The following is a 14,643-nucleotide window of genomic DNA, read 5'->3' on the forward strand; positions in this document are numbered from 1 at the left end:
TACAACAAGCAATAAAAAAACATACAATCGCTTTTAGACAGGATGTGCATACATCATGAGAAGTCTCTGAGGTGTTTTGGGCAGAGCACAATAACTTGTGCTTACCTGAGTCAAGCTTCAAGTATCTCTGCTCTTCAAAGATTTTACTTAGCTAAAGCAAAGCTATGATTTTAGTTAGCTAGTCAGTTTCTCTGGCTTCATTGAAAAGCAATAGCAATAAAACTGTACAGAGTGTTTCCTCATAATGCGATCAAACGGAAGCATTCATTAGATGAAAAGATTTGGTCCAAGCACAGAACCTTGTGGAACTCCATGACTAACTTTGGTGTGCAGAGGGGACTCATCATTAAGAGTACAAACTCAGATCGATCTAACAAATAAGATTCACACCAGCCTCTGGGTTGGATCTGCACCGTAGTGGCCTATGTCGTCTTGAGCACTACATACTTCTGGTGCGTCTGCGTAGCTCTTCAATACTCTGCCTACAAGTGCTAGTTGGCTGTGTTGGCCGCTGAACGAGGTAGAGGATGAGGGATTTATTTTGCGTTTGCTACAAACGAAGCTACGGCCTAGATTCAACACAGAAGTATAAATCCAGCTCACTGCCTCTGTAATAGGATGTGATGGGCTGTTGTGCCTTTGTCCAACAGTACAAGTTCAGAGAGAAGTCTGTCCAAAACAAAGTAGGGACTCATACAGATGTGCTCTACTTCCACTGTCTAACTGTACCATTGAACTTAATCTGCGAATTATTTACAGTGAAGCGTCGCCTCACTCACTCCTCATTCCAAAATCTGGGCTAGTTGTATTATAAATTTAACCTCATTCTGTGCCGAAGCAGGCCGATGTATAATTGAAACGTCCCGTGCTGCTGTCACTATAGTTTTGTTGTTACAGCTTCTACAGGAGATCTCATTTTCACAGCGTGTGGAAGTGTCCCTTTCCCCTTTTTTCTGAAGTGTTTCATCAGGGAGACAAATCTGTCATCACCTCCGCCTCGACCGCAAACACACACGTACATAAATACAGGCAAACCCACACTCACAAACTTGACCGCGTGTCACCACTTTACAGCAAGCTTTTATCAACCTGAGCTGAGCATCGATCCTATTGATCGCCCCAAGCTTTTTTTACCCTCAGCAACAGGAGTGCTTCTCCCCAGGCTGCTTTAATGGACACCATGTTTGGCCCACACCCACCAGCTGAACCTGTTACACACAGGTCAGGGTTACATACTGTACTGAGATATACCATAAAGGGTGCTTTGGATCAGGGGACCCTTTTTATGATGTGAGGACCATAAAGCTGCCCAACATGTGACTCCCTGACCTTTAGAGACAGACGTTTTTGTAGAAGTGACAAATAAAAGTTCATGTTTGACGTCTTGATAAACTCTGCTTACAGATGATTGTGCACAGTGAAGCTCACACATCCATGTGAATTTAAAATGAGGACGGACTTATTCATTCAGCCAAGCTTACAAGTCAGAATAAAATATTAAGAACCTGTGTCTGAGAAATGTTTAGGTCTTATATCTTGTTGTTCCCAATGAGTAGAAAGAACAGGTCAGTATGTGGAAAGTGCGGCATCTTTTGGCACCAGATCGCCAGTTGAAGGCGGGGTATTTATGCCCCTGTTTCCCCTTAGCAATGTAAAACCACACACTGAGACACAAATATTACGCCGGTGCAGATGAAATGTGTAAGAATAAAGTCGTTCATGGCGGTGGAGCTTTATTCCGCTTTTTGGAGGATTCACAATCTCTAAAGGGCGCTGGATCTAAAGAACCTCCACCTTCTTTTTGAGGTCGCTGTGTGCCTTTAAGAACGTTTGAACTTTTACGTTTCTACTCCATCTCCATAACAAAGCCCCCTTGTCACCACAGCTTTGCTTTTGTGTTTACTTTGCATCCCAAAAGAGCACTTTATATAGAATAGAATAGAATTACTTCATTGATCCCAAACTGGGAAATTGTGGCGTTACAGCAGCAGGTTATCCAACACACGATATGAGTAAAAAAACACAATGTTAGCAAATCTTAGCAAAAATAAGAATGTGAATATATATAACCAGGATTTCACGAAGCATTACTAGTCTTAAATAGGAAGATTACATATGGAAGATTAAATGTAAATGTGCAAAAACAGAGTCGTAAATGGTTATAAATTAAATACGAAAGATTGAATGTAAATGTGCAAAAACAGAGTAGTAAATGGACAGTATTGACATAAGTTAAAGTGCATGAGTGTAGACATATTATAGGCAGAAACTATACAATATAACGGCGAGTAGACAGACAAATGAAGTGAACATGAGTGCAGGGATAATTTGTAAATTTAACATGTGCAGAACAGATTACAGTATGGAGAGACAGATATTATCATGATGACAGTTCTCTGCTTGCATGAGGTGAGCTGTTGTACAAAGTTATGGCCTTCAGTAAGAAAGATTTCTTGTATCTGTCCTTGTGACAGCGGAGTTGGATCAGTCTGTTGGAGAAGCTGCTCCGCTGTTTGTCCAGTAGGGAGTGCAGAGGGTGATCAGGATTATCCATAATGGATAACAGTTTGTTCAGAGTCCTCCTCTCTGTCACCACTACAAATGAGTCCAGCTAGCAGCCTATCACAGAGCAGGCCTTCTTAATCAGTTTCACCAGCTCCAATGCTGCTCCCCCAGCAGACCACAGCAGAGAACAGTGCACTGGCCACAACAGACTGATAGAAGATCTCCAACATCTTGCTGCACACGTTGAAGGATCTCAGCTTCCTCAGAAAGTAGAGTCGGCTCATCCCCTTCTTGTACACAGCCTGAGTGTTGGCCTTCCAGTTCAGTTTGTTGTCTATGTTGACACCCAGGTACTTGTACTCCTCCACCACAGACACATCCTCTCCCAGGATGCACAGCGGAGGTGGCTCTGTCCTCTTCCTTCTGAAGTCGATCACCATCTCCCTGGTCTTATCCAAGTTCAGAATCAGGTGATTTCTTCCTGTCCACTCCACAAAGTTATTCACCAGCTCTCTGTACTCCCCCTCTTGCCCATCCCTTATACACCCCACCACCGCAGAGTCATCAGAAAACTTCTGCAAGTGGCATGACCTGGAGTTGTACTGAAAGTCAGAAGTGTACAAGGTGAAAAGGAAAGGAGACAGCACAGTCCCCTGTGGAGCTCCTGTACTGCTCTCCACCATTCCAGACTGAACACTGCCAAGTCGGACAAACTGTGGTCTGTCTGTCAGGTAGTCAGTAATCCAGGAGATGATATATATATGGGGTTGTTTTAATTTCATGACATTTTTACTGGTATTGTACCAAAATAAATAAAAAAAACCTTGTCATATCACATCTTTGCAGCCCAGAAGGGAGCACTGCACAGACTGGTCTGGGTCACAGATGGAGATTTTTTGCCCTGAAATAAAAAGTCTGAGAGGCTAAAATGTAAAGAATTAGGGACAAACCGAGCGGGCCTTTGACGGCAGATCTGCAGTGTGGAGTGACAGGAGGACAGAGACGAGGCGCCGTTTGATGTGACAGTCACACTAATCCATTTAGGAAACCTTTTGGCAAAACAACAAACGATGAGCCCCAGTGACAAGATTTAGGAACAGGTTGCCCCAAAGCGTCCCTCCATACTCGACACTGTCTGTGCTTTCAGCGTTCAGATGCACAGCGGCCTCGTTCCAGCCCTCCTGCTACCATTTGACCTTCTGCCTCAGGGAGCATCCCCCTCAGTCCTCGCTCTCTGACAAGCCGAGCATTCCTCAGATGGTTAACCCTGCATCGCCTCCATACAGTTAATTTATTATTCATGCATATGTGAGCTTTGCCCCGATGTTAATGCCACTGTGACAAGAACTCGGCATGGCATAGATGTAATGTCTAAACTTGTGCAGGAATCTCTTTGCAGTGTCAGTGCTTTGATTCCCTGCTGAGCGTTTTCTTTGTCGTCTGGTAAATCCCGGTCCTTCTCCACGGCTTTAGACTGGATTAAGGAGTGTTTGCTCAAGGCAACGCTTTTTGTGTGCAAAGCTCTGCCTCTGCTCATGACACACAAAAACACACAACACACTCCAACCTCAACCTTTAAAAGACAAACTCAGTCTTTGTTTCCAGATCATAATCCAGACAGTGTTTTAACAGAGTATTAAGGAAGTTATGATGACATACTCTTTATGTCAGCAAGAAACGATTGCTGGTTCTAATAACACTACAACAGGATCAATCAGTGAGATGTGTAGTGAGTGAAATGATAAAGTGAGCTTACTATATGATCAGACATTAAGGAAACATGCTATGTTGAAGTGCTGGCTTCTCTGACAACAATGCAGCAGCCAGTATGTCCTCCTTCTAACTCTGGATTTGTTTGGACCAGAGAAGGTAGGTTAGTGTTATTTGTCTTAAACAAACATGTTCAAAGTGTTTTTCTTCTGTTCCATTCAAAGACACCAACAATCCGAGCTCGTTCAGTGGGCTCATCCTGGTGTTTTAAGACTCAGACCATGAAACCACTTCGTCTCCCCATGTTCCTCTAACTCTAATATGAGTCTCTAGTCTGTCTACAAACCCCCCAATGATGAGAAAAGTCCATCCTCTCTGTCTTCTGCCTGCTCCACTTTTCAGAAAATGTGCTCAAACAGGCCGTTTGGAGAGTTTCCCTTCATGACATCACAAAGGGCAGTAGCCCCTCCCCCAGGTGGGTGACACTCCCACAGCTAGGTGTTTGTTCTGCCCTCTGAGTCTGCCTTCTCACCGTAAACAATAGGACATGGAGCGAGAAAGCCCGAGACACCCAAGCCCTTCCAGAGAGGGGGCGTGGTCAAACACAGCTCATTTACATATTTAAAGGTACAGACACAGAAACAGCCTGTTCTGAGCAGGGCTGAAATAGAGGGGTTTATAGACATGATCAAATACAGGATCAGAGTGGCTTTAGAACAAGAAACTTCACAGACATGTTTTGAGGAGCTCTGAGAATTATTTAAACTGTTGAAGAGGAGGAGAACATGTGACCTTTAAATATATCAAGGACTCTTTCCATTCTCTACCCTGCACACTAAGTTATCACATGAAAGCAGAAAAGGAAGAATCAGTGTTTGCATAACACATGTACTTATGCTTGTTGTGGTATTATAAATGAATCCCTTCAAAATAAAATAATCTAAAATGTTATTTATCTCTAATACTGCACAACAGCATGTGTTCATTTCCAAAATAATACTTTATTTACTCGTGTTTGTTTCGTGACAAAGGATGATGTCGTGCGAGTGTCTGGGACAGTGTTGTCGGGTCGGTCGGGGTCAAAACTTTGAGGGCTGTTTTTTGATTGATTTACTTTTTAAATCCTCGTGCTGTCTCTACAGAGCGGGTTATAATCCGAAGTGAATCAATTTCAAATCTGTACGGGTCACCAGCTGCTTTTATAAAATCATTGTAAGGACTCACCCGGTCCAAAGCACACAGAACTCCTTCATGAACACATAAATACAGGAAGCGGACCTTTAAATACACATTCAGATTCTGGTTCAGCCAGAGCAGTGATTGGATAAAGTTGTGAAAAATGTTTTTTATTGTTCTTCAGTTCAGCTTTGACAGATTTCCTGACACTTCACTGACGTTTATTCAAACTGAGGGCCTTCATTTGATGCTTAACGTGTTTTAAATCTGATCTTTCTCTCTTGCCGTACCTCCATCAGAGCATCAGAACTATTTCGGGTTCGACGACAATCTGGGACCGGTGGCGGTCAGCGTCCGCAGGGAGCGTCTGGATGACGGGAAGGAGAAAGAAGGGATGCAGTTCAACTATCGAGTCACCTTCAGAACCAGCCAGGTAAAAAAAAAACGTCTCCTGCTGTTTGTCCTCACTCTTTACTCTGCTATAGAAATGGTCTCTGTGTGGTATCATTTGAGTATCTTTGAATGCATTGTATTCCCAGAATCTGCACAACCCGAGTCCAGAGTCACAAAGGATAATAGACTATAATAATTGATCAAAGATTACAAAAATCTTTACCTTTATTTATTCATCAGATTTTGCATAAGAAATATTGAAACGTCAACAGAATACTTCTTATTTTGAACTCTGCACATTTATTGTCTTTTGAGATGTTCTTGTTTTTAAGAAGAGATCGTAAAGGTCTGTTAATTATTGTATCTGCTGTATATCGGCCCAAAATGTCACATATCGTTCGGGCCTAAGTTTATACTTCTACAATCAAGCCCAGAGGTTATATAAACTTATTTAACTTTACAGCATATCATGTAAGTTATGGTGTTGCTTTTATGAATTTTATCTTTTTAAACATTTTAAACAGGATTATTCTAAATAATGATTTTATTCAGCGAGATCACATCTGCCTCTCCCCCAGTTGTTCCCACCATGCATTTCACCTCATATAACACACTGTAATGATGTCATCAATAAATGTAAAACCTGATGACACTAAAAGTCTAAATCTTTAGCTTTCAGCTGCAAAAAAAAGGAGGTCTTTTATCTGAGATTGATTGAAACAGGATCCTGTAAAAGCAGCTCCCAGCAGGAGGTCTGTTTTCAGACAGTAGACGTGAAGTATTGACCAAAGTCAGACATGCTTTTAAAAGATTGTTTGTCGTATTTTTCACCGTTACATTCAGCAGACAATTTAAAGTCCCTGAGCTCAGAGCCCAATCGATCCGTATAGCAGTGCAGGGATTCTTTCTGTTCCCCTGAAAACGAGAGGAAGCGTCTCGGCTCCTGTCCCTAAATCAGCTCCGAGCCGCCTGATGTGACCACGAGTCAGAGCCAGCAGACAGTCATTCAGTCCATCAGAGTCGGTGTGATTGGCCATGTTGTCACAAACTCTCACCTAAACACCTACACACACACACACACACACACACACACACACACACACACACACACACACACACACACACACACACACACACACACACACACACACACACACACACACACACACACACACACATACACACACACACACACACACACTGAGCTGCAGCCTCTTAGTCCCCGGTGGTACGAACCGGCTCCCTGATTGATGCTGGGTGGTCTCATCCTCTGAATAATTCAGGTGCAACAGATGTGTCAGGCAGGAGGATGTCACTGATATCCAGCGCCATTCTTGGTTTTAAGCAGCACTCCCACGATAAAACAATGTATCTGGGTCATGACAGGCCTGCAAGTAGCACGCAGAAAGTGTTTTAACTCCCCGACCACTGGAGCGACTGTTTGCATGCACTCTCATCATTTAGCCTCTGACTCTCTGCCCCGCTCGCCCTCGCCCTCTCTCTTCCTCTGTTTAGTAATCTGCGTGAAAGTGTCTCTGATGTTTCAACAACAACAACTCAGGGTTACAGAGTGGCTGTGAGGAAGCTGTTTGGGTCGATTTTTACTGACACATTAATAATCTTAATAGTAAAACACCACTTAACGTGTAGTGCTCAGTTAGCCAGTCTTAATTATTTAAGGAGTGAACTGCTGATGCCTTCCAATGGAACTAATGGAGCCAACGCCTAATAATACAGAACAACGTGAAGAGGTGTTTACACTGGAGCTCACAGCAGCTAGGATGGATGCATGAAAGGATGAATGGATGGATGGATGGATGGATGATGGAGGGGTCCTCCATGGTCAGGGTGGAGGAGGTTAGACGGGTTTTCTGTTATTAGGGAGTGAGAGGGGATCAGGGTAGCTCTGTCATAGAGCAGTGTACAGTTCAGAGAGGTTTGGTTGGGATGACCTGCGTCCGGTGGTGAGGGAGTCGTACCAGGATGAGATTAAATCCTGAACTTAATCTTCAGCATATATATATATTTTAAAAGGTTTATTTTTAGACTTTTTATGCCTTTATTTTAGAGATAGGGCAGTGGATAGAGTCAGAAATCAGGAAGAGAGAGAGAGAGAGGGTACTGACATGTAGGTCGGATGTGAACCTTGGCCGTCTGCTTAGAGGGCTCAAGCAGAGAGCAGACAATCAGATCTTAGGTAGAGTTACAAAGTGCTCCAAAAAGATGCAGATCATTACAGAAATGACTCCAAAACATACAATTTTATAAGGATGTAAATCAAAGCAGTTTATGCAAAACTTAGAATGGCGACATTTATAAAGATTTCAAATATTTTAAAGAGAAAATTAAAATATAAATTAAAGTCAAATCAGGAAAAGTATGTTTTAAAAAGGTTCATCAAATAAACCTGCAGAGAATTCATACACATACATAAAGGCGGTATCCACAAGACAAACACTAACTAAGCTACACTGGACTTAACATTCATCGTCTCTATTTCAGCTGACCACGCTGCGTGGAGCCATCCTTGAGGACGCCATTCCATCGACAGCGCGACACGGGACGGCGCGCGGCCTGCCGCTGAAAGAAGTGCTGGAGTACGTGATCCCTGAGCTGAACATCCAGTGTCTGAGACTCGCCCTCAACTCCCCCAAAGTCCCAGAGCAGCTCCTGAAGCTGGACGAGCAGGGGGTGAGTACAGCCAGACGTCCACCATGTTTTAATTGATTAAGCAGAAATGGACTAATGTGATGTTAAAGGCCTCAATTATGTTCATGTGTTAACAGGGTTTTCTATATGAAAGGTCCTGCTAGTTTGTTTTTGCACAGAAGCTTCTGCACATATTTTTCTGTGAGGTTTGTTGTTCCTGTGAGGTTAGCAGGAAACCAGCAGAGACTGCAGAATATGCTGCTGCTCTTTTTCCACAAACGATGCATTATAAGCCCTTTAACAACTCAAATATTGAAGTCTTTACTCTTTGTTTTCTTTGTAGAGACAGCATGAATATAAGAAGTGCTGGGGGGTAGATTGTGTAACCTTTTGGCTCATCCTCGCTACCTGTTCCCCCGTTTCCATTCGCTAAACTAGGCTAAGCTCAACTATGCTAAGCTAAGCTAAAATTAAAGGGATTAAGAAAATAATCAAATATTGACAATACCGTATCATTTTAAATTTAGACCCTTAATGCAAAGATTTTACAGATGGTGGGAAACATGAATTCCATTTACTCTGATTGCACATAAAACTAGCGCCATGGGGCGCTGCTGGCCTAGCAGTTAAGTTGCTTCACATATACGGAGGCAATGGTCCTCGGGCAGACCAGGTTCAAGTCCGACCTGTGTCCCTTTTCCCGCAGTTCATTCCCCACTCTCTCTCCTGGTTTCCTACTCAATCCACCGTCCTAAATAAAGAGGCAAAAAGCCCAATATGAAATCTTTAAAACTAGCGCCATGATGTTGAATGTTTCAAGGACTGTGATTAAAACAAGTTCACTTTTTTCTACTCAGATTTGATGCATCTGCTAGTGTGATTTTCAAAATCAGTTTCCCTTAAATGATCTAAACCTGGGGTGCAGGTAGCCTAGTGGTTAGTGTGTGCACCCCACGTACAGAGGCTATAGTCCTCCAAGCGGGCGGTTTGAATCTGACCCGTGGCTCCTTTCCTGCATGTCATTCTCCTCTCTCTCTCTCTCTCTCCCTGATTTCTGACTCTACCTACTGTCCTATCTCTAAAATAAAGGCATAAAAAGATGATATAAATATAATCTTGGGGTGCTGGTGGCGCAGTGGTTAGTGCCCATGCCCCATGTATGGAGGCTGTAGTCCTTCCCTACTCTCTGTCTCCCTGATTTGGGACTCTATCCACTGTCCTATCTCTCAGATAAAGGCCAAAAATAAATCTTTAGAAAAAATATAATCTTTACCCCTCTATTTCGATGGGTATCAAATATCCAAATTCATGTGACCATACAGCCGTGTAACCACCTGACTGCTGGCTGAAGCATCATCAAAAAGCCGACGTGACTGTTGTCTTTGGTCTCTCTCTCTCTGCAGCATATTTCCCTAAATCTCAAACTGTTCTTTGAAGACCGCAAAGCTACTGCACACACGTGCTGTTAAAGGGATTATGAATAATGTTTTAAAATTAGAAAAAGATGAATTGAACCATCTCCGTTTCCGACGTTTACATCAGCTCTAGGAGGAAACGGAGAGGCGGTAATCCAGTTAGAATAGCAGGAAGCTTTGTTCCATTTAAATGATCTTCTTGTAGATGAACACAGATCCCCCCGGTGGAAACAGAAGACCGCCGATATGACACTGAAATGAAATCAATATGAATCCCACGCTCTCTGCAGCCGCCATCAACTGCGGCTCAGAAGAGAAAGTAACTCGCCCTCTGACGACTCACTCGTGTGAGAGCAGGTGGTTTAGTATTCTTCCTGCACGACGCCGGGTGTCATCTCACATTACCTCCGTTTGAATCCAATGGTTATTAGATATGTGAGCTCTGTATCACAGGTGTCAGAGACACACTCATTGTGTGATCTTTAAGGCCTTTATTTTCTCTTCTAATAAAACTGTGAGATGGAGAGCGGCGTGGGAGGATTAGCCGCTCTTCTTATCGTGCTATCAGAGAATTGGCGGCTTATTATTAGTGTAATTACATTCATTAGTGAGAGCCCATCCCTCGCTCTGACAGGAGAAAGGCTCTTATAATAGAAAGTGTCAACCATGTCCCTCTTGTAGGATAAGACTGAGTTGCGAACACAAGCAGGAGCAGTGCAGCGTCCTCTTGAAAGAGAGTTAATGCACTTAGGATGATGGCAGACGTTTGGCTGTGAAATTAGCTCAAAGTAACTTTCTATGTCGGCGCTAAAGGAAGCTTTTCTGCCAGATCTCAACGAGAGTTTGTCCACCTGCCAGATCACTCCCCATGCCTTTGGTATGAGCGAGCGTCTGCGGATACAGGCTTTGTTTTAAGACCAAAAATGACACAAGGGGGTAAAAAAAGCAACAATATAATCCAAGAAAGTGCTTTGAGAGCAGGCGGGCTGCAGCTAAGTGGGTCTACAACTCCTCCAATTGGCTCTCCTCCTCCTCAAACCTCAAACCAATCGGCCACGTTTATATTTGGACCTCAGTATTTTGGTGCCCTCCTGTTTTAATCATTAATGTTATGCTTGCTGCGCACATGTTTAATGGGTCAAGCACCCCGTAATCTTTTCAACCGAGCTGGAGTTTCACCACCCCTCTAATGTGTTTATGTGAGGAAGGATATTATTGGACAGTAAAACATAATAACAAAGGCTCTGCCAGACCTCTTCCAGTTACTGTAAGAGCTGCGTTTTCTTCTCCTGCCTGCAGGGAGCTTTGTTTAAGGACTCTTTGGTGCATATACACACTGATGAGAAGATGTTAAGTCCTCTGTTGACATGCAAGAGTGTGTTTATCCTTCCTTTTGCACGCCTGGTTAGAGAGAGTATTATGGAGGAAGACGGCCCTGGTAACATCTTCAGGTTCAGTTCTGGAGACAGAAAGCAGTTTGGACTGTGCTGTAATGTTCCTGAGAGATCAGAACACATGTGAATGTAGTTTAGACCCTGTGCACACAGAGACTGGGGAAAGCATTAGGCAGCTAGTCAGATTTCTGAGATGTGATGTCGGATAAAAACATCACAGATTGTACGACATCGATGGTTTCTCTAAGAAAGCAGATGTCTTTCTGTTGTTTCTATCTAAAGAAGAAAATCTGAGCATCACAGTTTAATCAGAAGAGTTTATCAGAAGCTTATGTTTTAGCATTAAAGACGTTTGATCTTTAATACAATATGATGATTAAATCTGTGATCTGAGCGAGATGAAGGCACGACTGCATTTACACTTTGTGAAGTCTGATGATAGGAAAGACAATATTTCAAAGGTCAGAGGAAGACGACTAATCATCACCCCTAAAAGAAGCTGAAAACATTTCCTTCTTCCTAACCCATAAATTGTTTCTCTGCTGTTTCTCTGTATCACAATGTGAACAAAGAATAAATGCAGGCCACTCCCTAATTTCTACAATGCCATTGAGTTTTGCAGCGGTCCCCGAAAGTAAGCGGGTGAAACCTTAGCAGGAACATAAATCAGTGCTGATACCCACTTCAACAGCCCAACCTCAAGGTGTAATTCAGGCTACAGGAAGGTTCTGTGCACAGATTCAATAGAGTAATCTACCACCTGCTGAGGCACAAAGCACCTCTCACATATGTAAATCAGACATGAAATTAAATTTTGTAAAATTGTACCCAGAATTTTTGACCCTCCATTGTCCTTCACATCTCCGTTTTAATGTTCCCTTTTATTGTTATCATTGCTGAGGAAACATGGCTGCAAAATGAACTGCATTCTCTTGTCAACGTGATATGAAAAGGTGCAACAAACAGTTTGCAAAAAAAGGGCTTAAAGGTGACATATTCTCCTCCTCTTCAACTAGTGTAAATAAGTCTCAGAGTTCCCCAAAGCATGTCTGTGAAGTTTCTAGTTCTTAATCTGCTCTCATCCTGTATTTGATCATGTTTATAAACCCCTCTATTTCAGCCCTGCTCAGAACAGGCTGTTTCTGTGTCTGTACCTTTAAATATGTAAATTAGCTGTGTTTGACCACGCCCCCTCTCTGGAAGGGCCTGGGTGGCTCTGGCTTTCTCGCTCCATGTCCTATTGTTTACGGTGAGAAGGCAGACTCAGAGGGCAGAACAAACACCTAGCTGTGGGAGTGTCACCCACCTGGGGGAGGGGTTACTGCCCTTTGTGATGTCATGAAGGGAAAATCTCCAAACGGCCTGTTTGAGCACATTTTCTGAAAAGTGGAGCAGGCAAAAGACGGAGAGGATGGACTTTTCTCATCGTGTAGAAAGACGAGGGACACATATTAGTGTCAGAGAAACCTTGAGAAGGGGATTTTGTGTAATATGTGACCTTTAAATCAGTGACAAATAAAAAAGGTCAGAACAGAACATCCAACTCAACATATGTTTCTTAAATCTTTTACCACAAGCGCTGTTATTACTGAAAATACAATTGAACCCACACGTTACAGCTCCTGGCTGGCTCGCCAATTATTGTGTATAAGTTGGATTAATGCTAATTGGAGTAAAAGTTGTTTCAATCAACCACAAGTGAGCAGGAGAGCAGGAGATTTTAAGTCGGCTTAAAACCCAAATTATAGACTTTTTTATTAACTTGTTATTAGTTAGAAGTTTAAGAGTTAGACTCTGAGGAAGGTCTGACTGCAAGAAGCAGAACATTTAATCCAATATTTTTGTGAGCTTTCCATCAAAGTCACAGAAAGCCCAAAACTATCTGATAGGATCCACTGCACAGACCCCCCCCCCCCCCCCCCCCCCCCCCCCCCCCCGATCTGTTAAAGGTCACAAAACATAATCCAGCACCATTTTAGTAATCAGATGAAGCCAGAGCCAGCCGTCAACTAAAATCAGATTATATGATGATGTCAGTTTGATGGAGACTGCAAGGTTAGCGAGCACAATGGTGGAGGACGGAGAGGAGGCGGGGCCAAATCTGATGACTTTGACCTTGTTGTGAGGAAAAACACTTCTGATGTTTGCCCTAATTTTGAGTTCAGTAACGAGGCTGTGTTACAAACAGGGGTGCATGCAAACACAGGGGATGTACGTTTTGAAGATTTGCACACTTTATTATGTTTCTATTTAATGTGCATCATCTTGTTATTTGCATCAAATTTTGTTATTGCCTCAGTGGAATCCAAAAAATGCTGTGGATGTTTGCATAACTGTCCCTGATGACTGGCGTCAGGTTCTAGGAGGTTTTTGCTGCAGTGCAGACAGATGTCACTGTGTGTGTGTGTGTGCATATGTGTTGTGTTAGGACATTGCTGTATCCCTCAGGTGCGTCTCTAAGCTCTCCAAGGGGAACACTGTCCTCATTTCTCTTTCCCCTCATTAAAATTATTTCCATCTTTGCACTTTTAAGAATTTTCTTTTCTTAAAAAGAGGTAAAGGACGGGAAGTGTTCAGCACCCTGCAGCATAGCGCACGACGGGAGGGAGAGAAAAATTAAACTGCATTTTAGCAATTAGTGCTCAGATTTTAAGCAAGCAAGTTATTTAAGCTAATAACCTGCGTTAAATTGGATAAGCTTTCCTTCTGGCTGCTTTACCTTCACAGATGCTGATGCCACAAAAATACATCAAAGGCAGTTACACAACAGGCTTTACCTCTGGAGTATTACTCATCTCTGTATGTGTGTCATGTGTCCCGGTGTGTGCGCACTTCTCACGCAGACAAATTCGCACCAAAGGGCAGCACGATTGTCCTTGCCGTCGGGTAGTCAGTTAAGCGGAGCATGAGGTTAAGTGAGCTCGTATAACACAAGATAGGAAAAAAAAAAAAAAAAACTGAATCATTGCACATCAGGCCATCTCCACTGGGCTTTAACATATAATCGCTTCCTGTCTCTGCAGGAGCTTTAGCGCAGAGCACAGCGCCTAACGGAGGAGGTCATCATGGCAACAGTTGGAGACTGATAACCTGTGATTGAGGAAAAAGACAATCTCACACTTTCAGGCTGTGGATAATTTGATAGCGTCACATTCATGGAAACCTTTTTGTCTCGGCGTATTGACACATTCATCCCGGGTTAAGACCCTGCTGCCCTCAGCTGTGAATCCTGGGTAACAGGTGCCAAACTCAGGAGGCCATTTTTTTTTCCTCCAATTTTTTCCGCTTTGACTCTTTTTCCTCTGCCCGTTTCCGTGAGCTGAAAGCCATAAATGATTCATGTTAGAGGAGAGGCCACTCAGTGTCGGCGTGGAAGAAGAATCACTCTGGATGTTTGATTC

The 14,643-nt window shown here is 43.0% G+C and overlaps 1 protein-coding gene across 5 annotated transcripts in view; it reads left to right on the forward strand.

Annotated features, from left to right (window-relative positions):
* LOC132975829 (signal-induced proliferation-associated 1-like protein 2) overlaps positions 1–14,643 on the forward strand; it is a 115,097-nt gene that overhangs the window by 43,875 nt on the left and 56,579 nt on the right. For all 5 annotated transcript variants that reach the window (XM_061040653.1, XM_061040657.1, XM_061040656.1 and 2 more), the window contains exons 3-4: positions 5,691–5,824; positions 8,287–8,475. In XM_061040653.1, coding sequence (XP_060896636.1) covers positions 5,691–5,824; positions 8,287–8,475 — 323 coding nt within the window. The remainder of the gene's footprint in view (positions 1–5,690; positions 5,825–8,286; positions 8,476–14,643) is intronic.

Source organism: Labrus mixtus, chromosome 6, assembly GCF_963584025.1.
Source record: "Labrus mixtus chromosome 6, fLabMix1.1, whole genome shotgun sequence".
In the NCBI taxonomy this organism is placed as follows: Eukaryota; Metazoa; Chordata; class Actinopteri; order Labriformes; family Labridae; genus Labrus; species Labrus mixtus.